The sequence below is a fragment of the Oncorhynchus masou genome, chromosome 31, assembly GCF_036934945.1.
Source record: "Oncorhynchus masou masou isolate Uvic2021 chromosome 31, UVic_Omas_1.1, whole genome shotgun sequence".
Taxonomy (NCBI): domain Eukaryota; kingdom Metazoa; phylum Chordata; class Actinopteri; order Salmoniformes; family Salmonidae; genus Oncorhynchus; species Oncorhynchus masou.
The window spans coordinates 43890204-43913933 of NC_088242.1; the positions used below are offsets into that span (position 1 = coordinate 43890204).

Consider the following 23730-nt stretch of genomic DNA (forward strand, 5'->3'; position numbering starts at 1 on the left):
TGGCTTTATAGAAACAGTTTATTTACTCTAACACATACATGAACAAAGCACCATATAAACATAAAGACTGATACAGACGTAAGCCTACCTGCCTTGCGAGTCAATGTGGCCATTTTCTTTTTTCATAGCAAACACTCCAAATAACAAAAAGACAGCAGACTTTCTTATATTACAGCATGCTGAATAGAAAACCTGCATAAGAGAATCAGACAGAGCAAACTAGAGACAAATGTGAGATGACAGTATAAAAGTGCCATTCATTATACAGCAGTTGAAATACTGACAATTAAGTAATTAGCACATTTTACATAATTAAAATCATGGAAATCTGAGAGGGGAGGGGTTTAAGGAATAGACCATCTTTGAGAGCAAAAACAACAACAAAAAAACCTAAAGACAACTAAGACGTTCTCTTCCTCTAAAGAGGATGAAGATTGGATTATTTTTGAGTCGATGGTGAAACCGGTACTTTGCTGTGTCCCTCGCACCATAAGACAAGTAATACAGCTAAAAGGAAGCGGCCGGGATGCTACGGCACCCATTTCCTCCTTGCACCCGCAACACACCAGCCCAGCAGTTTAACAAAAGGGGGGGGTTGGTCAGAGTAGAAGATGGCACAGAATGCCTGTCAAGAGTTTTAAATAGAAGTCCTTATAAGCGAGTCCCGATGTGAGAGGGGCACATTCATAGAGAAATAGGGGCGGTGATCCACATCTGATCCATTCCTTCTGCCGAAGCCGAACTATCTTCACCCTTATGAAGGGGAGAATTTTTTGGCCTGTGCTCGAACTCTTTTTTCATATTCTACTCTGTTTTGGCTGAAAAAAAGAGGGGTTTAGATTAAACAACTGAATGATCGAAATATAGTGTTACATCCACCATATCCCTATCCAAAAACAAGACTGCAAACCGGAAGAAACTCCCTCGATTTTACTGCTGTGCTTTAATTAGTTGTTACTTTTATTTCTTACTATTTGTTGGGGTATTTAAAAAAAAAACTACATTGTTGGTTAGGGCTTGTAAGTAAGCATTTCACTGTAAGGTCTACCTGTTGTATTCGGCACACGTGACAAATAAAATTAGATTTGATACTAGCAGGACTCACCAGTAAATTGTGTATGCCTCTGCTTGGGCTGGATCCTGGATATTGGGCTCATTTAAGAGTTCCTGTATTCCTAATAGGATCTGTAAGATATGACAATACATAAGGATCATGTTAGTTGGACATACAAACTATGGACACCAAATGGTCAATCACCAGGATATCCTAACCTGCTTGATGGTGATGGCTGGTCGCCAGTCCTTGTCTTCCTCTAGAATGGATAGGCATACTGTGCCTGACGGATATACGTTAGGATGGAAGAGTGGAGGCTCAAATTTACCTAAAAAATAGAAAAACAAGAGGGAATCATTATGGGGAAAATAGGTGATGAGATAAGTTCTAAGTCCTGTTCCAACACATCCTTCCTACCTTTGTGATCACCAATTTCACCTGAAATTCCGAGGGGGAGAGAAAAAAAACGAACGTACACTTTGGGGGCGAGGAAGGATAGTCATCCTTGAACAGCATCCGCAGTTTGAACAAGCCTCCTTCCCATGGGGTCTGGGGATGAGTCATAAGCGTTTAAAATGTTTATTTATTTAACTAGGCATGTCAGTTAAGAATACATTCTTATTTAATAATGGATCACAAACACTTGCAAATTATGTGAGGGTCAAGGATGAGCCATGACCCAGCCTAGCAATCTTTGGTTTCATACAAGATATCCACTTTTCAGTGTTGGTGTATGAAACTACTATATATGCAGGTGCAAAACATTTCCTCTCAATGATCTACTACCAACTATGCACATATTGAGTGCTTATAAACAATGACTATTTTTAACTGCATGTGTAGAGAATTGGCTGTACCTACCCCCTTCTTCCCAGGAATAGCACATTCCCAGTTCATCAAGTTCATCGTTCCATCTGGGTTTTTCGTCGGCACAGCCACAAAGCCCTGAGAAAGAGGTGCATCAATCAGTAAAATGCTGAAACATGAGGTGACGGCAGTGGATAAATGCCACAACAAGGGGCCTCAGGATCACATCACAGTATCTCTGTGCATTCAAAAGTTCATCAATAAGATGCAACTGTGTTCGTTGTCTGTAGCTTATGCCTGCCCATACCATAACTCCACCACGGGACACTCTGTTTACAACATTGACGTCAGCAAACTGCTCACCCACACGACGCCGGTTGGACATAGGGCTGTTTTACCCGCCACACCGGCGGTCAGGAGTCATGACCGCAGTCAAATTCCACGTGAACATTTAGTCATGGTAACCCTTTGGCCACAAAAGGCATGGATTTTTTTAGGGAGCATTACGGCCACACAAGGGGGATGTCGCCGGGACATTAGAGGCCTGGTGAGAATATTATCAAGTGCTTGTCAAAATGTGAATGAGAGACTGATGAAGTGTGTGCAGCCTGCACAAGAAACAAAGCAGAGCTCATGCCTTTCATGCAACTTTTTTCAAATCATTAGTCGCATCATGCAGCCTTAAAATTGATTTTATTATTAAAAAAAATAAAAAAATAGGGCCTCCCGAGTGGCACAGCAGTCTAAGGCACTGCATTCCTCAGTACGAAATCCTCATCGACCCACTGTACTGTCAGACTCAGCATGCTCATGGGGCTGACGTCGCTGGTCCAAATGTCAGTCGTGAAGCTAATAGCAGTGACGCCCATAGCAAGTAGCTCATGGATGTGCATTTCAACAATACTGTGTAACTCCGGTAGGGCAACATCTGAAAAATAGCGCCTACTTGGTAGTGTGTACTAGTGCTTGACCAGTCGGCAAAAGCCAATATCATCCACGACAGAGAACGATTGATTGTGAAGGGCAATGAATTCCAATACCTTGGCATTAATGGATTTCGCCTTTGAGTTGTCTTGCTGAAAATGTCTTACTCTTTCAAATGACTGCTCGACTTGAACTTGTTTAGTTGGAATTGCGCTTAGTGTTCTTCTGCTTTTGTTCTGTGTAGTGCTGTATTTTTCATGGCATCATCTGCAAACGTTATATTGGTATGCACGTCAGCTTTGACATCGGTCTTGCACATCGGAGTTAAACTAGACATTGGGCTGATGTTGGCATTTTTTTAAACTAATATCGGCCAATTACGGTATGATCACCGATATATTGTGAATCCCTAGTTATATCCTTCTTCTAAAATGTATTAAATACCCCCCCCCCCCAAATCTACACCCAAAATACCCCATGACAAAACATGTTTGTTTTTTAGCAAAATATTAATAGAACTGAAATATCACATTTACGTAAGTATTCAGACAATTTACTCAGTGAGTTGTTGAAGCACCTTTGGCAGCAATAACAGCCTCAAGTCTTCTTGGGTATGACGCTACAAGCTTGGCACACCTCTATTTGGGGAGTTTCTCCCATTCTTTTCTGCAGATCCTCTCAAGCTCTGTCAGGTTGGATGTCGCTGCACAGCTATTTTCAGGTCTCTCCAGAGATGTTTGATCGGGTTCAAGTTCAAGCTCTGGTTGGGCCACTCAAGGACATTCAGAGACTTGTTCCGAAGCCATTCCTGCTTTGTCTCGGCTGTGTGCGTAGGATCGTTATCCTGTTGGAAGGTGAACCTTCGCCCAAGTCTGGTCCTGAGCACTCTGGAGCAGTTATTCATCACGGATCTCTGTACTTTGCTCCGTTCATCTTTCCCTTGATCCTGACTAGTGTCCCAGTCCCTGCTGCAGAAAAACATCCCCACTGCATAATGCTCCCACCACCACGCTTCACCGTAGGGATGGTGCCAGGTTTCCTCCAGATGTGGTGCTTGGTCTTCAGGCCAAAGAGTTCTAGCTTGGTTTCATCAGACCAGAGAATCTTGTTTCAACTGGTCTGAGAGTCTTTTGGCAAACTCCAAGCGTGCTGTCATGTGAGGAGTGGCTTCCGTCTGGCCACTCTACCATAAAGGCCTGATTGGTAGAGTGCTGAGAGGTAGTTGTCTTTCTGGAAGGTTCTCCCATTTCCAGAGAGGAACTCTAGAGCTATTTCAGAGTGACCATTGGGTTCTTGGTCACATCCTTGACCAAGGCCCTTCTCCCCCAATTGCTCAGTTTGGCCAGGGCGGCCAGCTCTAGGAAGAGTCTTGGTGGTTCCAAACTTGTTTAATTTAAGAATGATGGAGGCCACTGTGTTCTTGGGGACCTTCAATGCTGTAGAAACGTTTTGGTACTCTTCCCCAGATCTGTGCCTCAACACAATCCTGTCTCGGAGCTCTATGGATAATTCATTCAACCTCATGGCTTCGTTTTTGCTGACATGCACTGTCAACTGTGGGACCTTATCTAGAAAGATGTGTTGCTTTCCAAATCATGTCCAATCAACGTCATTTCCCACAGGTGGACAATCAAGTTGTAGAAACATTGAGGATGATCAATGGAAACAGGATGAACCTGAGCTCAATTTAGAGTTTCATAGCAAAGGGTCTGAATACTTTTGTAAATAAGGCTTTTCAGTTTTTAATTTTTAATACGTTTGCACAAATAAAATAAAAACTGTTTTTTTTCACTTTGTCATCGTGGGGCATTGTGTGTAGATTGAGGATTTTTTACATTTATTTAATCAATTTTAGAATAAGGCTGTAATGTGACAATGTGGAAAAAGTCACGGTGTCTGAATACTTCCGAATGCACTCTTTCTTTCTTTCTTTCTTTCTTTCTTTCTTTCTTTCTTTCTTTCTTTCTTTCTTTCTTTCTTTCTTTCTTTCTGTATGTACAGTGGGGAGACAAAGTATTTGATAACCTGCAAAATCGGCAGTGTTTCCTACTTACAAAGCATGTAGAGGTCTGTAATGTTTTATCATTGGTACACGTCAACTGTGAGAGACGGAATCTAAAACAAAAATCCAGAAAATCACATTGTATGATTTTCAAGTAATTAATTTGCATTTTATTGCATGACATAAGTATTTGATCACCTACCAACCAGTAAGAATTCCGGCTCTCACAGACCTGTTAGTTTTTCTTTAAGAAGCCCTCCCGTTCTCCACTCATTACCTGTATTAACTGCACCTGTTTGAACTCGTTACCTGTATAAAAGACACCTGTCCACACACTCAATCAAACAGACTCCAACCTCTCCACAATGGCCAAGACCAGAGAGCTGTGTAAGGACATCAGGGATAAAATTGTAGACCTGCACAAGGCTGGGATGGGCTACAGGACAATAGGCAAGCAGCTTGGTGTGAAGGCAACAACTGTTGGCGCAATTATTAGAAAATAGAAGAAGTTCAAGATGACGGTCAATCACCCTCGGTCTGGGGCTCCATGCAAGATCTCACCTCGTGGGGCATCAATGATCATGAGGAAGGTGAGGGATCAGCCCAGAACTACACGGCAGGACCTGGTCAATAACCTGAAGAGAGCTGGGACCACAGTCTCAAAGAAAACAACTAGTAACACACTACGCCGTCATGGATTAAAATCCTGCAGCGCACGCAAGGTCCCCCTGCACAAGCCAGCGCATGTCCAGGCCCATCTAAAGTTTGCCAATGACCATCTGTATAATCCAGAGAAGGAATGGGAGAAGGTCATGTGGTCTGATGAGACAAAAATATAGCTTTTTGGTCTAAACTCCACTCGCCATGTTTGGAGGAAGAAGAAGGATGAGAACAACCCCAAGAACACCATCCCAACCGTGAAGCATGGAGGTGGAAACATCATTCTTTGGGGATGCTTTTCTGCAAAGGGGACCGGACGACTGCACCGTATTGAGGGGAGGATGGATGGGGCCATGTATCGCGAGATCTTGACAAACAACCTCCTTCCCTCAGTAAGAGCATTGAAGATGGGTCGTGGCTGGATCTGGAGAAGGTCTGTATAGAGGAGTAGGATCTGGAGAAGGTCTGTATGGAGGAGTGGGCCAAAATCCCTGCTGCAGTGTGTGCAAACCTGGTCAAGAACTACAGGAAACGTATGGTTTCTGTACCAAATATTAAGTTCTGCTTTTCTGATGTATCAAATACTTATGTCATGCAATAAAATGCAAATTAATTAGTTAAAAATCATACAATGTGATTTTCTAGATTTTTGTTTTAGATTCCATCTCTCACAGTTGAAGTGTACATATGATAACAAATACAGACCTTTACATGCTTTGTAAGTAGGAAAACCTGCAAAATCGGCAGTGTATCAAATACTTCTTCTCCCCACTGTATGTATGTATGTATGTATGTATGCACGCACACAGAGTGTAAAAAAACATTAGGAACACCTGCTTTTTCCATGACATACTGACCAGGTGAAAACGATGATCCCTAATTGATGTCACTTGCTAAATCAATTTCAAACAGTTTAGATGAAGGGGCAGAGACAGATTAAAGGGTTTCTAAGCCTTGAGACATGGGTTGTGTGTGCCATTCAGAGGGTGAATGGGCAAGACAACATATTTAAGTGCCTTTGAACGAGGTATGGTGGTAGGTGCCAGGCGAACCGGTTTGTGTCAAGAACTGCAATGGGCTGGGTTTTTCCATGCTCAACAGTTTCCCGTGTGCATCAAAAATGGTCCCCCACCCAAAGGACATCCAGCTAACTTGACAACTGTGGAAAGCATTGGAGTCAACATGGGCAGCATCCCTGTGGAATGGTTTACACCTTGCAGATTCCAGTCCTGACAAATTGAAGCTGTTCTGAGGGCAAAGGGGGTGAAACTCAATATTAGGAAGGTGGTCTTAATGTTTTATACACTCAGTGTATATATATTTTTTACTAAAACCACCCATGGACCGGATTGGACCCCCTTGGTGCTGGATGTGGGCTGTATGTTCGATACCCCTGGTCCAGAACTACACACTGAAAATGTGACGCTTGAAATGGCATAAATACTCACGAAAGGGTGGTCTTTCCGCCACGCTTTGCGCTCCTGAGCAAGCCGGCTCAATGCAATGCCAGACATGACTGGTGGGCTCCTGAAACAGCAGAAGTAACAAACAAGTGTGCTTTCAAAGACATGTAAATACAAAATCTAAGAAATGAGGTTAAATGTATCATTTTGTCAACCTACACAAAATACTCCAATGCCAAAGTGAAAAAAAACGTTAAATGTTTAAAGATAAAAAATAAAACACCTTGATAAGATAAGTATTCACCTTGAATCAATACATGTTAGAAACACCTTTGGCAGCGATTACAGCTGTCAGTTCATGGGTAAGTCTAAAGGCGGCAGCATGCTTCAGTTCGGACGGAGCCGAGCCGAGAACCGAACAAATGTGCTTTTATACTCCCTTAAGACCTTCGGGGGAAAAAAGCGCCAACTGTACGGTTTGTCCACTTTAAGACGCCATAGCCAGTATATGCTAAAACATTTTTTAAATAAAAATATACTAAGATAACTCAAGAAATCTGTCATTAATTGACGTTTTTGCCGAGATCTTAGTTGCCTAATTTGACATCTAACTAATATGTTGGAACAAAAACGTGTTTGAACAAAAACATCAAAATGTAGTCATAATATATGCACAAACTCTCCCGAACTGTTTCGGCTGGGAAGCATGCTTAAGAGAGCTTTGCACACCTAGCTTTGCACACCTCATTCTTTTCAAAATTGTTTCAAGCACTTTTCAGGAACATTCAATGTGTTCTTGGTAATGTTAGCTTTTATTAACCAACCATTCCCACACAGAGAGAGACGTGATCGCATACAAATGTAAGCAAGGTTTGAAATTATTATGTTTTAGTCAAAAATATCTGCTTGGTGTTTTGCAATCAATTTGCAGTCTACAAATTGTTTGTAAATAAACTGGGTGGTTCGAGCCCTGAATGATGATTGGCTGACAGCCATGGTATATCAGACCTTATATACCACAGGTATGACAACATGAATTGACTGCACTAATTACGATTATAATAACAATAAAGGTACCTCGGAGGTTTGTGATATATGGCCAATAGAGTTGCAAAAGGTCGGAAATTTTCCATGGGATGTTAAGGCCGGGAATTGAGAAATTTTCCTTAAATTAATTTTTTTTTAAAGTTAGCTTATAACAGTGAACATTTTTTTGTGGGATACACAAGGCAATTCTACATTGTGGCATATTTTGGTTAAACTATCCCCAATTCAATGGAATTGCAACCTGCATGCACAGTGCATTCTTCCATCACATGTGCAGCAGATTCTCAAGATCTTGCACACTCATGAGATGCTATTGAGCCCACACTACTACACTGTCTGAGCCAATACTGGGTGGGGTGAATATATTTTATAAAACATACATCATTTTTGGTTAATTAGTAAATAGTAACCTACAGCAAAGTGTGTTTAAATCATTTCTAATTTGTTAACAATTCTGCTAGTTAGTTATTTCTACCATGTGTGTTTTTAGCTTGCTTGATCCTCCCAAATGAGGTGTGTAAATTCACCTGTTTCCATACATGTTTCAATTTAATCTAATTGCTTAACTATTTATCGGCAAATGGAATTGTATTTTATTTTTTTAAACAGATTTTTCTCATCTTTACAGGAAAATGCCACAGCCACTATCTGATGTGTGGAGACATTTCACTGCAGCTAATGTAGAATGAAAAGCTGTGTACATCTGCAAATACTGTGCCAAATCATATGTGAAGAAAGCAACAAAGATGCAGAATCATCTGGCCAAGTGCATAAAGTTCCCTCAGCCCTCTCAACAAGCAACCTCTGACAAAAGTTCCTCTACTTCTATTCAAGGTTAAACAAATGTATCTGACACCTTATCGATGGCAACAGCTCATGGTCCTCCTGGAATCAGACACCTTATCGATAGCAACAGCTCATGGTCCTCCTGGAATCAGACACCTTATCGATAGCAACAGCTCATGGTCCTCCTGGAATCAGACACCTTATCGATAGCAACAGCTCATGGTCCTCCTGGAATCAGACACCTTATCGATAGCAACAGCTCATGGTCCTCCTGGAATCAGACATGTTTTTGACTCAATGGAGGAACGTAGTCAGAGAAATGCGGAAGAATGTCTTGCTCGAGCTGTGTATGCAACTGGTGTAACTGTGATGCTCACAGGGAATGTGTACTGGAAGAGATTTCTGAATATTCTTCGCCCAGCATACACCCCTCCAACCAGATATTACTCATTTGCTGGATGCAGAGTTCAAGTGAAGGTCAAGCAAATCATTGAGAAAGCAGACTGTATTGCAATCATCTCTGGTGGGTGGTCAAATGTTCCTGGGCAAGGAATAATTAACTACATCATCTCCACCCCTTAACCAGTATTCTACAAGAGCACAGACACAAGGGACATCAGACATACCCGTCTCTACATTGCAGATGAGTTGAAGACAGTCAATGACCATGGACCACAGAAGATATTTGTACTGGTGACAGACAATGCTGATAACATGATGGCTGCTTGGACAAAAGTGGGGGAATCTAACCCTCACATCACACCCATTGGCTGTGCTGCTCTTGCATTAAATCTGCTCCAAGGACATCGTGGCACTGAAAACAATGTATACACTCTACAAGAGAGCCAAGGAAATGGTTAGGTACAGTGCCTTGCGAAAGTATTCGGCCCCCTTGAACTTTGCGACCTTTTGCCACATTTCAGGCTTCAAACATAAAGATATAAAACTGTATTTTTTTGTGAAGAATCAACAACAAGTGGGACACAATCATGAAGTGGAACGACATTTATTGGATATTTCAAACTTTTTTAACAAATCAAAAACTGAAAAATTGGGCGTGCAAAATTATTCAGCCCCCTTAAGTTAATACTTTGTAGCGCCACCTTTTGCTGCGATTACAGCTGTAAGTCGCTTGGGGTATATCTCTATCAGTTTTGTACATCGAGAGACTGACATTTTTTCCCATTCCTCCTTGCAAAACAGCTCGAGCTCAGTGAGGTTGGATGGAGAGCATTTGGGAACAGCAGTTTTCAGTTCTTTCCACAGATTCTCGATTGGATTCAGGTCTGGACTTTGACTTGGCCATTCTAACACCTGGATATGTTTATTTTTGAACCATTCCATTGTAGATTTTGCTTTATGTTTTGGATCATTGTCTTGTTGGAAGACAAATCTCCGTCCTAGTCTCAGGTCTTTTGCAGACTCCATCAGGTTTTCTTCCAGAATGGTCCTGTATTTGGCTCCATCCATCTTCCCATCAATTTCAACCATCTTCCCTGTCCCTGCTGAAGAAAAGCAGGCCCAAACCATGATGCTGCCACCACCATGTTTGACAGTGGGGATGGTGTGACCAGGGTGATGAGCTGTGTTGCTTTTACGCCAAACATAACGTTTGTATTGTTGCCAAAAAGTTCAATTTTGGTTTCATCTGACCAGAGCACCTTCTTCCACATGTTTGGTGTGTCTCCCAGGTGGCTTGTGGCAAACTTTAAACAACACTTTTTATGGATATCTTTAAGAAATGGCTTTCTTCTTGCCACTCTTCCATAAAGGCCAGATTTGTGCAATATACGACTGATTGTTGTCCTATGGACAGAGTCTCCCACCTCAGCTGTAGATCTCTGCAGTTCATCCAGAGTGATCATGGGCCTCTTGGCTGCATCTCTGATCAGTCTTCTCCTTGTATGAGCTGAAAGTTTAGAAGGACGGCCAGGTCTTGGTAGATTTGCAGTGGTCTGATACTCCTTCCATTTTAATATTATCACTTGCACAGTGCTCCTTGGGATGTTTAAAGCTTGGGAAATATTTTTGTATCCAAATCCGGCTTTAAACTTCTTCACAACAGTATCTCGGACCTGCCTGGTGTGTTCCTTGCTCTTCATGATGCTCTCTGCGCTTTTAACGGACCTCTGAGACTATCACAGTGCAGGTGCATTTATACGGAGACTTGTTTACACACAGGTGGATTGTATTTATCATCATTAGTCATTTAGGTCAACATTGGATCATTCAGAGATCCTCACTGAACTTCTGGAGAGAGTTTGCTGCACTGAAAGTAAAGGGGCTGAATAATTTTGCACGCCCAATTTTTCCGTTTTTGATTTGTTAAAAAAGTTTGAAATATCCAATAAATGTCGTTCCACTTCATGATTGTGTCCCACTTGTTGTTGATTCTTCACAAAAGAACACAGTTTTATATCTTTATGTTTGATGCCTGAAATGTGGCAAAAGGTCGCAAAGTTCAAGGGGGCCGAATACTTTCGCTAGGCACTGTATGTGAAGGGTCATCAAGTTATAGCAGCAATCTACCTCACCAAGCAAAGTGAGAAGAGCACCACATTGAAGCTGCCCAGCAACACCCGTTGGGGTGGTGTTGTCATCATGTTTGACAGTCTCCTGGAGGGGAAGGAGTCTCTCCAAGAAATGGCCATATCACAGTCTGCAGATATGGACAGCCCCATCAAGAGGATCCTCCTGGATGATGTATTTTGGGAGTGTGGTAAGCAGCCAGAAACCTATAGCAGTAGCCATTGCATGGATTGAGGGAGACAATGCCATCCTGTCTGATGTTCAAACTGCTTGCAGATACAAGAGGAGAAATCCATACTGCCCTGCCCACTTCACTGTTGCGCCAAACTGAGAAAACTGCAGTTCTGAAATACCTCAAAAAGCGTGACGACATCTGCCTGAAGCCCATACAGAGATCAACAAGGCCTATGGTGTCATCACTATTGTGTCTCACCAACCTTGGCCTGGATGAGGGCAAGGTTGTTGGCTGTCTGGCAAAGTACACTTTCAAGCAAGGGCTATGGGATGGAGATGCAATATGGCAGTCGTGCCAACATAGCTCATCAGCCACCTGGTGGAAGGGACTTTGTGGATCTGAGGCTCATTCCACTGTTGCCTCCATCATCCTCCAAATCCCACCAACATCAGCCCCCTCAGAGTGCAACTGGTCCTTGTTTGAGTACACACCAGGCTGACCAATACAAGGGTTGAAAAATTGGTGGCCATCCAGGCAAATTTGAGGCTTTTTGAGCCTGACAACAAGCAATCCTCAACAAGTTTGAAAAGTGACAGTGAAGATGAGGCCTCAGTCTGATGTTCAAGAGGTGGAAATTGAGGAGAGGTCCAGGGAAAAGACATGGAAGCCTGAGAGGAAGACAACCAAAGCTTTTGTTTCTAGACTATCATTTCACAGATGTATGCTGAAAATGTTTTTCGGAGATGCGATGGATCATTGGGGATAATTCCTTTTTGTTGTTCAGTCAAATCATCCCATGTGAAGAGTCAACTCATTTAATTAAAGTTCAATTCGTAGCTAAATTGTTTTCCCCCCCTATTGAAGTATTTAATCATTTGCAATTATGTCTACTTATGATTAGGTAAAATTTTTGGTTTATGTTTCTGACTCCATATGATATGGTAAATATATCCAATGCAAGAAACATCTATATTTAAATGGTATTAATATGCATATATTTCCATTAATTCCCATATACAGTTGAAGTCGGAAGTTTACACACTTAGGTTGGAGTCATTAAAACTCGTTATTTCAACCACTCCACAAAATGTATTGTTAACAAACTATAGTTTTGGCAAGTCAGTTAGGACATCTACTTTGTGCATGACACGTAATTGTTCCTAAAATTGGTTACAGACAGATTGTTTCACTTAACTTCTTGGTGACTGGGGGGCAGTATTGAGTAGCTTGGATGAATAAGGTGCCCAGAGTAAACTGCCTGCTACTCAGCCATAAAAGCTAGAATATGCATATAATTAGTTGGATAGATTTGGATAGAAAACACTCGGAAGTTTCTAAAACTATTTGAATGATGTCTGTGAGTATAACAGAACTCATATGGCAGGCAAAACCCTGAGAAAAATCCAACCAGGAACTGGGAAATCTGAGGTTTGTAGGTTTTCAAATCATAGCCTATCGAAGATACAGTGAGATACTGGTCATGTTGCAGTTCCTAAGGCTTCCACTAGATGTCAACAGTCTTTAGAACCTTGTTGGATTCTTCTACTGTGAAGGGGAGCCAAATGAGAGGGGATTGAGCCAGGTGTCTGGCAGATTGCCACAAGCTTGTGACGCGTGATGCAAAATCACTGCATGTTTTGGAACTACTGAACATAAAACGCAAATATAAAATTAGATTTTTGGATATAAATATACACTTTATCGAACACAACATACATGTATTGTGTAACATGAAGGCCTGTGAGTGTCATCTGATAAAGATCATCAAAGGTTAGTGATTCATTTAATCTATTTCTGCTTTTTGTGACTCCTCTCTTTTGCTGGAAAAATGGCTGTGTTTTTCTGTGACTTGGTGGTGATCTAACATAATCGTTTGTGGTGCTTTCACTGTAAAGCCTTTTTGAAATCAGACACGGTGGTTGGATTTACAAGAAGGGTATCTTTAAAATGGTGTAAAATACTTGTATGCTTGAGGAATTTTAATTATGAGATTTTTATTGTTTTGAATTTGGCACCCTGCCAGATTTGACGCTACCGTCCCACTTGTACCAGAGAGGTTAATTTCATGTAGCCTAGGCCTACTGATTGTATGAATTTGGGACTCATCATCCCACAACTGTCCCAGAGTGTTTGGAATAGGCTATTTCTTTTTCGACAAGCTGATCAATAGAATAGGTAGCCTAAACTATTCTACTACAGTAGATTAACATAGGCTAGTGATTTTGTTGTTTGTTACTCGTGTTGTTGGCTGAGGAAAAGTACATGGAAAGTAATTCTAAAAGTTCAAAGTAAGAAGGACCGAACATTGTTGCATCCTCAACTTGCATGTTCTGTTAATATGAATTACCATATTCTAAATGCAATCTCAGTCATTCCCCAATGCATATGGATCCAGTAAATTAAATGTTGCTGGTCAAATGTCCTGCCCCACATTGTCCAAACATAAGACATTTAGGACAAAAAGTGCTATTTTTCAGTATTACGTTTCTGGGTGGTTTAATACATCATCCACAACATAATTATTAACTTGAGAGAGAGAGAGACATTCATTGTCTGATTTGTTATCATTACCCATCTACCAATAACTGCCCATCTTTAAAGCTTTTGAAAAGCTCTGGTCTTTGTAATCGAATCTGTGCTTATTATTCAACACTTGACCGAGACCTTACGAAAGTATTCAGACCTCTCGGATTTATTCACATTTTAATGTGTTACAAAAGTTAGATTAAAATGGGTTTAATTTCCATTTTTCCATCAATCTACATAAAATACTAAAATGTTAAAGTAATACACCTTTCGGCCTAAATGCAAAGCCTTAGTGTTGTTGGATTTGACCCAACCAGGAGTAACTGCCTCCTTTTTAAGCATGGTGGTTACTGCATCAGGGTATGCTTCACAAAAGGCAACTACTGGGGAGTTTCAGGATAAAAAAATAAAATGGGATGAGCTATGCATAGGCAAAATCCTAGACGAAAGCCTGCTTTACATCAGAGACTGGGAGAGGAAATGCACATTTCAGCAGGACAATATAACCTACAACACAAGGCCAAAATGTACATTGAGTTGCGTACCAAGAAGACAGTGAATGTTCCTGAGTAGCCAAGTTAAAGTTGACTTAAATCTGCTTGAGAATCTATGGCAAGACTTGAAAATTGACATCTAGCAATGTACCCCAACAGAGCTTGAATAATTAAGAAAAAAAGGCAAACATTGCACAATCCAGGTGTGCAAAGCTCTTAGACTTACCCATAAGACTCGACTGTAATCGACACCAAAGCTGTTTCTAACATGCATTAGTATTCCGCTCCCTGAATCAATACAACTATTTAAAAAATAAAGCCAAATTTTACTTCCACTTACCCAAATTATTTTGTGTAGATAGTTGACCAAGAAATTACAATTACATTTACTGTAATCCCACAGGGACAGATGAAGGGTTAGTCATTCAAAAATCATGTCAACCCATATAATTTCACAGAGTAAGTCCATCTATTGTAAGTGACTTCCGCTAAAGACTCCTAAACTAATTTAGGCTTGCCTTAACTATGGGCGTGAATACTTATGAAACTATATTATAGTTTATTTGTATGAATTTGTCAACATTTATAGAACTCTATTCACTTTGACATAATGGAGGAGTTTTGTCTAGATCAACGATAAATAAAAATACAACTCAGTTAAATATAGTTTAATGCAACAAAATAAAAATATCCCAAGAGAGTTGAATACCTACTGTGCGTGTGTGTTACACAGGGGCAAGAAAATGTATGTGAACCCTTTGGAAATACCTGGGTTTCTGATAAATTGGTCATAAAATTTGATCTGATCTTCATCTAGGTCACAACAGACAGTCTGCTTAAACCAATAACATTCAAATAAACGTTTTCATGTCTTTATTGAACATACCGTGTAAACATTCACAGCCCAGGGTGGGAAATGTAAACTCAGCAAAAAAAGAAACGTCCTCACTGTCAACTGTATTTATTTTCAACAAACTTAACGTATAAATATTTGTATGAACCTAACAAGATTCAACAACTGAGACAAACTGAACAACTTCCACAGACATGTGAATAACAGAAATTGAGTGTCCTAAGTTCTTAACTATGCCCATAATTGCCTACCGTCTGTAAGCTGTTAGTGTCTTAACAACAGTTCCACAGGTGCATGTTCATTAATTGTTGGGAAACAGTGTTTAAACCCTTTACAATGAAGATATGTGAAGTTAGTTGGATTTTTACAAATTATCTTTGAAAGACAGGATCCTGAAAAAGGGACATTTCTTTTTTTGCTGAATTTATGTGATCCCTTGGATTTAATAACTGGTTAACCCTCCCTTGGCAGCAATAACCTCAACCAAACATTTTCTTTAGTTGCGGATCAGACCTGCACAACTGTCAGGAGAAATTTTGGACCATTCCTCTTCACAAAACTGTTTCAGTTCAGCAATATTCTTGGGATGTCTGGTGTGACCTGCTCTTGAGGTCATGCAACAGCATCTCAAATTGAGTTGAGGTCAGGACTCTGACTGGGCTACTCCAGAAGGCATATTTTTTTCTATTGAAGCTATTCGGTTGATGATTTACTTCTGTCTTTTGGGTCATTGTCCTGCTGCATCACCCAACCGTTGAGCTTCATTTGGCGGACAGATAGCCTTACATTCTCCTGCAAAACGTCTTGATAAACTTGGGAATTCATTTTTCCAATGATGATAGCAATTTGTCCAGGGCCTGAGGCAGCAAAGCAGCCCCAAACCATGATGCTCCCTCCACCATACTACCATACAGTTGGGATGAGGTTTTGATGTTGGTGTGCTGCGCCTTTTTTCCCTCCACACGGTGTTGTGTGTTCCTTCCAAACAACTCAACTGTAGTTTCATCTGTCCACAGAATATTTTGCCAGTAGCGCTGTGGAACATCCAGATGCACTTTTGCAAACTTCAGATGTGCAGCAATGTTTTTTTGGACAACAATGGCTTCTTCCGTGGTGTCCTCCATGAACACAATTCTTGTTTAGTGTTTTACCTATTGTAGACTTGTGAACAGAGATGTTAGCATGTTTCAGAGCTTTCTGTAAGTCTTTAGCTGACACTAGGATTCTTCTTAACCTCATTGAGCATTCTGCACTGTGCTCTTGCAGTCATCTTTGCAGGACAGCCACTCATAGGGAGAGTAGCAACAGTGCTGAACTTTCTCCATTTATAAACAATTTGTCTGATGATGACTTTTAGAGATACTTTTGTAACCCTTTCCAGCTTTATGCAAGTCAACAATTCTTAATCTTAGGTCTTCTGAGATCTCTTTTGTTTGAGGCACGGTTTACATCAGGTAATGTTTCTTGTGAATAGCAAACTCGTATTTTGTGAGTGTTTTTATGGGGCAGGGCAGCTCTAACCAACATCTCCAATCTTGTCTCATTGATTGGACTCCAGGTTGGCTGACTCCTGACTGCAATTAGCTTTCAGAAAAGCCATTAGCCTAGGGGTTGACATACTTTTTCCAACCTACACTGTGAATGTTTAAATTATGTATTCAATACAGACAGGAAAAATACAATAATTTGTGTGATATTAGTTTAAGGAGAGTATGTTTGTCTATTGTTGTGACTTAGATAACGATCTGATCAAATTTGATGACCAATTTATACAGAAATCCAGATAATTCAAAAGGGTTCACCATACAGTGGCAAGAAAACGTATGCATGCATGCAAGCAAACTGCTGTTCAAAAGTTTGGGGTCATTTAGAAATGTACTTGTTTTCTTTAGAAAAGCAGCAAAAAAAATTGTCCATTAAAATATCAAATTGATCAGATAATGGGCCTCTGTACGCCTAGGTAGATATTCCATAAATCAGCCATTTCCAGCTACAATAGTCATTTACAACATTAACAATGTCTACAATGTATTTCTGATTCATTTTATTGGACAAAAATGTTTGCTTTTCTTTCAAGTCGCTCTGGATAAGAGCGTCTGCTAAATGACTTAAATGTAAATGTAAAAACAAGGACACTTCTAAGTGGCCCCAAACTTTTGAGCGATAGTGTATACACACACACACACACACAATGCAATCGGAAAGTATTCAGACCCCTTAACTTTTTCCACATTGATACATTACAGACTTTTTATAAAGTTTATTTAATTGCCTACCCCCCCCCCCCCCCAATCTACACACAATACCCCATAATGACAAAGCAAAAACTGGTTCAGAACTTCTGATTTAAAAAAAATATATAATCACATTTACACAAGTATTCAGACCATTTACTCAGTACTTTGATGAAGCACCTTAAGCAGCGATTACAGCCTTGAGTCTTCTTGGGTATGACGCTACACGCTTGGCACACCTGCATTTGGGGAGTTTCTGCCATTCTTCTCTGCAGATCCTCTCAAGCTCTCTCTGGTTGGATGGGGAGCATTGCTTCACAGCTATTTTCAGGTCTCTCCAGAGATGTTTGATCGGGTTCAAGTCCGGGCTCTGGCTGGGCCACTCAAGGACATTCAGAGACTTGACCCGAAGCCACTCCTGCGTTGTCTTGGCTGTTTGCTTAAGGTCGTTGTCCTGTTGGAAGGTGAACCTTCACTCTAGTCTGAGGTCCTGAGCACCCTGGAGCAGGTTTTCATCAAAGAACTCTGTGTACTTTACTCCTTCCATCTTTGCCTCGATTCTGACGAGTCTCCCAGTCCCTGCCGCTGAAAAACATCCCCACAGCATGATGCTGCCACCACCATGCTTCACTGTAGGGATGATGCCAGGTTTCCTCCAGACATGACCCTTGCCATTCAGGCCAAAGAGTTCAATCTTGGTTTCATCAGACCAGACAATCTTGTTTCTCATGGTCTGAGAGTCTGTAAGTGTCTTGACAAACTCCAAGTGTGCCGTCATGTGCCTTGTACTGAGGAGTGGTTTCTGTCTGGCCACTCTACCATAAAGGCCAGATTGATGGAGTGCTGCAGAGGTGGTTGTCCTTCTGGAAGGTTCCCCCATCTCCTAGTTGAATTCTGGAGCTCAGTCAGTGTGACCATTGGGTTCTTGTTCACCTCCCTGACCAAGGCCCTTCTCCACCGATTGCTCAGTTTGGCCAGGCGGCCAGCTCTAGGAAGAGTCTTTGTGGTTCCAAACTTCTTCCATTTAAGAATGATTGAGGCCACTGTATTCTTGGGGACCTTCAATGCTGCAGAAACATTTTTGGTACCTTTCCCCAGATCGGTGCCTCTGACACAATCCTGTCTCGAAGCTCCAAGGACAATTCCTTCGACCTCACAGCTTGGTTTTTGCTCTGACATGCACTGTCAACTGTGGGACCTTATATAGACAGTTGTGTGCCTTTCCAAATCATGTCCAATCAATTGAATTTACCACATCTGGACTCCAATGAAGTTGTAGAAACATCTCAATGGTGATTCATGGAAACAGGATGCACCCAAGCTCAATTTTGAGTCTCATATCAAAGTGTCTGAATACTTATGTAAATAAGGCATCTTTTTTTATTTTTAATAAATGTGTAAAAACTTGTTTTTGCTTTGATATTTATGGGGTATTGTGTGTAGATTGCTAAGGATTTTATTTTTTGAATCCATTTTACAATAAAGGCTGTAATGTAACAAAATGTGGAAAAAGTGGTCTGAACATTTTTCGAAGGCACTTTATATAATTGAGCATAATGGCGCCGGAAGGGATAGCTGCCGTTTTACGGGCTCCTAACCAACTGTGCTATTTTGTGCGTTTTTGCATTGTTTAACTTATTTTGTACATAATGTTGCTGCTACTGCTTCTAGTGACCGAAAAGAGCTTCTGGATATCAGATCAGCGATTACTCACCTTGAACTGGACGAAGATTTTTTCTTTAATGAGTCCGACGCAAAGGATATACTGCTTCTCCGAGACCAGGCCAAAATCCCCGTTGTTCGCGTGAAGAAAAGATGGAAATACAGGGGGCGGAGATCGGGGTGACTTGTTAGAATTCTTCGTCGAGTGGGTAACCGCCTTTACCATCCGTTCTATTGGCCAACGTGCAATCACGGGGGGAAAAAATGGATGATGTCCGTTCAAGACTATCCTACCAAAGGAACATTAAAAACTGTAATATCTTATGTTTCACCGAGTCGTGGATGAATGACGACACAGACAATATACATTTGGCTGGGTTTTCCTTGCAACGGCAGGACAGAACAACCACGTCTGGCAAGACGAGGGGTGGGGCTGTGTCCATTTGTCAATAACAGCTGGTAAGCAATGTCTAATATTGCTCACCTGAGGTAGAGTACCTGATGATAAACTATAGACCCCACTGTCTATATTTTTCATACCGTCTATTTACCACCAAAAACTGATGCTGGCACTAAGACCGCACTCAACGAGCAGCATAAGGCCATAAGCAGGCAAGAAAATGCTCATCTAGAAGCAGAACTGCTAGTGGCCTGGGGACTTTAATGCAGGCAAATCCATTTGACCTAATTTCTACCAACGTCACATGTGCAATCAGAGAAAAAAATACTCCACACACAGAGACACATACAAATAATTATATTCTCCTGATTCCTGCTAACAAGCAACAACTAAAGCAAGAAGTACCAGTGACTCGCTCAATAGGGAAGTGGTTAGATGACGCGGATGCTACAGGACTGTTTTGCTAGCACAGACTGGAATATGTACAGGGATTCATGCAATGGCATTGAGGGGTATACCACCTAAATCATCGGCTTCATCAATAAGTGCATCGACGACATCGTCCCCACAGTGACCGTACGTACATATACCAAACAGAAGCCATGGATTACAAGCAACATCCACACCGAGCTAAAGGCTAGATCTGCAGCTTTCAAGGAGTGGGACACTAATCCGGACGCTTATAAGAAATCCAGCTATGCCCTCAGATGAACTATCAAACAAGCAAAGCATCAATACAGGACTAAGATTGAATCCTACTACACCAGCTCTGACACTGATGTGCACCTACCAGACGAGCTAAATGCCCTTCATGCTCGCTTCGAGGCAAGCAACACTGACGCATGCATGAGAGCACCAGCTGTTCTGGACGACTGTGTGATCACGCTCTCCATAGCCAATGTGAGTAAGACCTTTAAACATTTACAAGACCGCTGGACCAGACGGATTACCAGGACATGTACTCAGAGCATGCGAGGACCAACTGGCAAGTGTATTCCCAGACATTTCAACCTCTCCCTGACCAAGTCTGTAATACCTACATGTTTCAAGCAGACCACCATAGTACCTGTGCCCGAGAAAGCAAAAAGGTAACCCGCCTAAATGACTACTGCCCCGTAGCACTCACGTCAGTCGCCATGAAGTGCTTTGAAAGGCTGGTCATGGCTCACATCAACACCATCATCCCGGAAACCTTACACCCACTCCAATTTGCATGGTATCCCAACAGATCCACCGATGACGCGGTTGAGAATTTGTCACCTATGTAAGAATGCTGTTCATTGCCTACAGCAGTGTTCAACACCATAGTGCCCACTAAGCTCATCACTAAGCTAAGGACCCTGGGACTAAACACCTCCCTCTGCAACTGGATCCTGTACTTCCTGACAGGCTTCCTCTAGGTGCTAAGGGTAGGCAACAACGCATCTTCCATGTTGATCCTGAACACGGGAGGCCCTCAGGGGTGCGTGCTTAGTCCCCTCCTGTACTCCCTGTTCAGCCACGACTGCGTGGACAAGCACGACTCCGTGGACAAGCACGACTCCAACTACATTAAGTTTGCTGACGACATAATAGTGAATGCCTGGTCACTGACAAGACAGCCTACAGGGAGGTCAGAAACCGGGCAGTGTGGTGCCAGGACAACAAACTCTCCTCTAACGTGAGCAAGACAACAGAGCTGATCGTGGACTACAGGAAAAGAAGCGCCGAATACGGCCCCATTCACAAGGCTGTAGTGGGGCGGGTTGAGAGTTTCAAGTTCCTTGGTGTTCACATCACCAACAAACTATCATGGGCCAAACACCAAGACAGTCGTGAAGAAGGCACAATAACACCCTTCCTCCCTTAGGAGACTGAAAAAGTTTTGGCATGAGTGCCCAGATCCTCAAAGTTCTACAGCTGCACCATCGAGAGCATCCTGATCAGTTGCGTCACCGCCTGGTATTGCAACTGCTCGGCATCCCAGTGCATCATTAGGGCCAAGCTTCCTGCCATTCAGGACCTATATACTAGGCGGTGTCAGGGGAAGGCCCCAAAAAATTGTCAAAGACTCAAGTCACCCAAGTCAGACTGTTCTTTCTGCTACCGCATGGCAATCAGTACCAGAGCGCCAAGTCCAGGTCCAAAAGGCTCCTTAACAGGTTCTACCCCCCCAAGCCATAAGACTGCTGAACAATTAATCAAATTGTCACCGGACTATTTGCATTCACCCCCCCCCCCCCCCTTTGTTTTTTACACCGCTGCTACTCGCTGTTTATTATCTATGCATAGTCACTTTACCACATTCATCTACAAATGATCTAGACTAACCTGTACCGCCGCATATTGACTCGGTACCCGCTGTACATAGCCTCAATACTGTTATTTCCTTGTTACGAAAATATTTACTAAATAAAATATAAAGTAACTCTTTTTTCTTTAACTGCATTGTTGGTTAAGGGCTGTAAGTAAGCATTTCACAGTAACGTCTACACCTGTTGTAGTACACGCATGTGACAAATATAATTTTATTTGATCCTGTACACAAGGGTAAATACCTGGTTTACAAAGTCTAGCCTATATTAGTCAAAAGACAAAAACATGTATAAACAGTGGTCCTCAAAGACTAGAGTTTTACATTCATAGATAGCAACTTCTATTAATGATATCTACCATGTTGACTTCCCGAGAAAGGTCCTGGTGTGTACTGTAGGTTATGTATCCAAAATTTAGGGTGTCCACCAACTCTGCCTAGAGTGGGTAAAAACGCGCTATGATGATGACATAACTTCCTTATGTTATTAAAAAATACATTTTTACCAAGACAAATATGATTTTTCATGTTCTGAAACGTTCAGTGGTCTCTAACATATCAACATTATATCCAAAAAGTGTTATTTCGTAACCTAATACATCCATAATAAGCACCTAACTCTGTTGACGTATCGTATCATAACTTTTGATAATTTTACATTTTGTGGTCATTGTCTTCAAAAGTGTTTTTTGCGGATCGCAAAAAGCTAAATTATCATGACACGAGCTGAATTCAAATGTAAAGGCTTTGAAAATAAAAAGCTTGGTATAGACTCATTTCTCCGTTGACATTTCAGAGATTTTTTGAGAAAGCTTACAAAAAGAACAAGGATTTTGGATTAATATGAACATCGTATATTAAAATATCGCAAACTCGATATCCCTCTAACCTCTATATTGCTTTATTCGAGAAGATGAGTTCAAAAGGAAAATGAGCCAGTCAGGTATCCAGCAGACTTAATTATTGCACAGAATCCAGCCAAATTGACGCGATTTTCCTGATAATTTGCCACTTTTGGGTTTGCCACTATGCTATTGTCATAGACTGAGCACACAGCAATCATTATAGCTAGCTCGCGTCATAACATCGGGCTGTTAATCTGCGCCAGAAACTCCCAACATTTTTGCGCAAAATTTTGGTCCGCTGTCTGCTCGTTAGCTGGTGGTAGCTATGCCAGCGACAATACAAATTACGTACGAAAGAAATTACTCATGGTGCAAATTCCAGGTCAGAAACTGGTCAACAACATGTTCGACTACCCTGGCCATATGTGGAGCGCGGTTGGCGAACGGAGTCTGCTTGAGCACTTGTCGTTGTTTTTTTCGCATATTGTTGTGGCAACGAGACTCGTTCTTATCATCTGAAGCCCATAAATAGGTGATGCTAATGTTTATCCGCTTTCTTTAGTTTACAACAGAAACTCACAAATGTGAAATAATATCACCCATGACTGAGCAGGACAAAGGAGCGTGGGCTTCCCAAACTGGCGCACATTTACGCATCAACCAACTAACGAAAATGGCGCAAACTCAGGCAGATTATATAACCTCGTATTACATAAATACATAATTGTAAGGACACGGGCGACATTCTCTTACCTTTCAATATGGCTATAATGACTCGTATTGTTTTAACTGGATCAATTAGTCGTGTTTAAAATCGGAATAAAGCCCGGTGAAGTTTCCCTCCTGAAAAAACACCCGTTCCTGCCCAAGCCAAATAACAGGACCAGTAACATAGGCAATCTCCCAACCGCCTGAAAATAATTCTAAATGAAGTGGGGGTTCTGTAGGGATCGATGTACCATAATCACGTTACTAGTTTGTGTTAATTGAAATAACTAACAATTAAGTGGTACAACGTTCATAATGTGGTCTGCAT

The 23730-nt window shown here is 41.5% G+C and overlaps 1 protein-coding gene across 7 annotated transcripts; it reads right to left on the minus strand.

The window, feature by feature from the left end:
* On the minus strand, positions 1 to 23573 carry LOC135523978 (SUMO-conjugating enzyme UBC9-B-like). 7 transcript variants are annotated; one of them, XM_064951040.1, is made up of 9 exons: positions 23448 to 23573; positions 22209 to 22286; positions 19209 to 19441; positions 6896 to 6974; positions 1916 to 1999; positions 1531 to 1603; positions 1273 to 1382; positions 1106 to 1185; positions 1 to 818 (listed from the first exon to the last, which is right to left on the minus strand). In XM_064951040.1, the coding sequence occupies exons 4-9, from the start codon at positions 6959 to 6961 to the stop codon at positions 755 to 757; spliced, it is 477 nt and encodes a 158-aa protein (XP_064807112.1). In that variant the 5' UTR covers positions 6962 to 6974; positions 19209 to 19441; positions 22209 to 22286; positions 23448 to 23573; the 3' UTR covers positions 1 to 754. The 7 variants fall into 7 exon arrangements, with proteins under 7 accessions (XP_064807112.1, XP_064807115.1, XP_064807114.1 ...); XM_064951043.1 differs by lacking the exon at positions 22209 to 22286 and having other exon boundaries at positions 19209 to 19259; XM_064951042.1 differs by lacking the exon at positions 22209 to 22286 and having other exon boundaries at positions 19209 to 19262.
* Positions 23574 to 23730: the final 157 nt, after the last annotated feature.

Coding starts and splice junctions, on each gene's coding strand:
- LOC135523978 (XM_064951041.1), bottom strand. CDS start 6,961: ATGTCTGGCATTGCATTGAGCCGGCTTGCTCAGGAGCGCAAAGCGTGG. Junction 2,000..6,895: donor GGCGGAAAGACCACCCTTTC/GTGAGTATTTAT, acceptor CCTCTTTCTCAG/GGCTTTGTGGCTGTGCCGAC. Junction 1,383..1,530: donor TCCTTCCTCGCCCCCAAAGT/GTACGTTCGTTT, acceptor TCTATTTTTTAG/GTAAATTTGAGCCTCCACTC.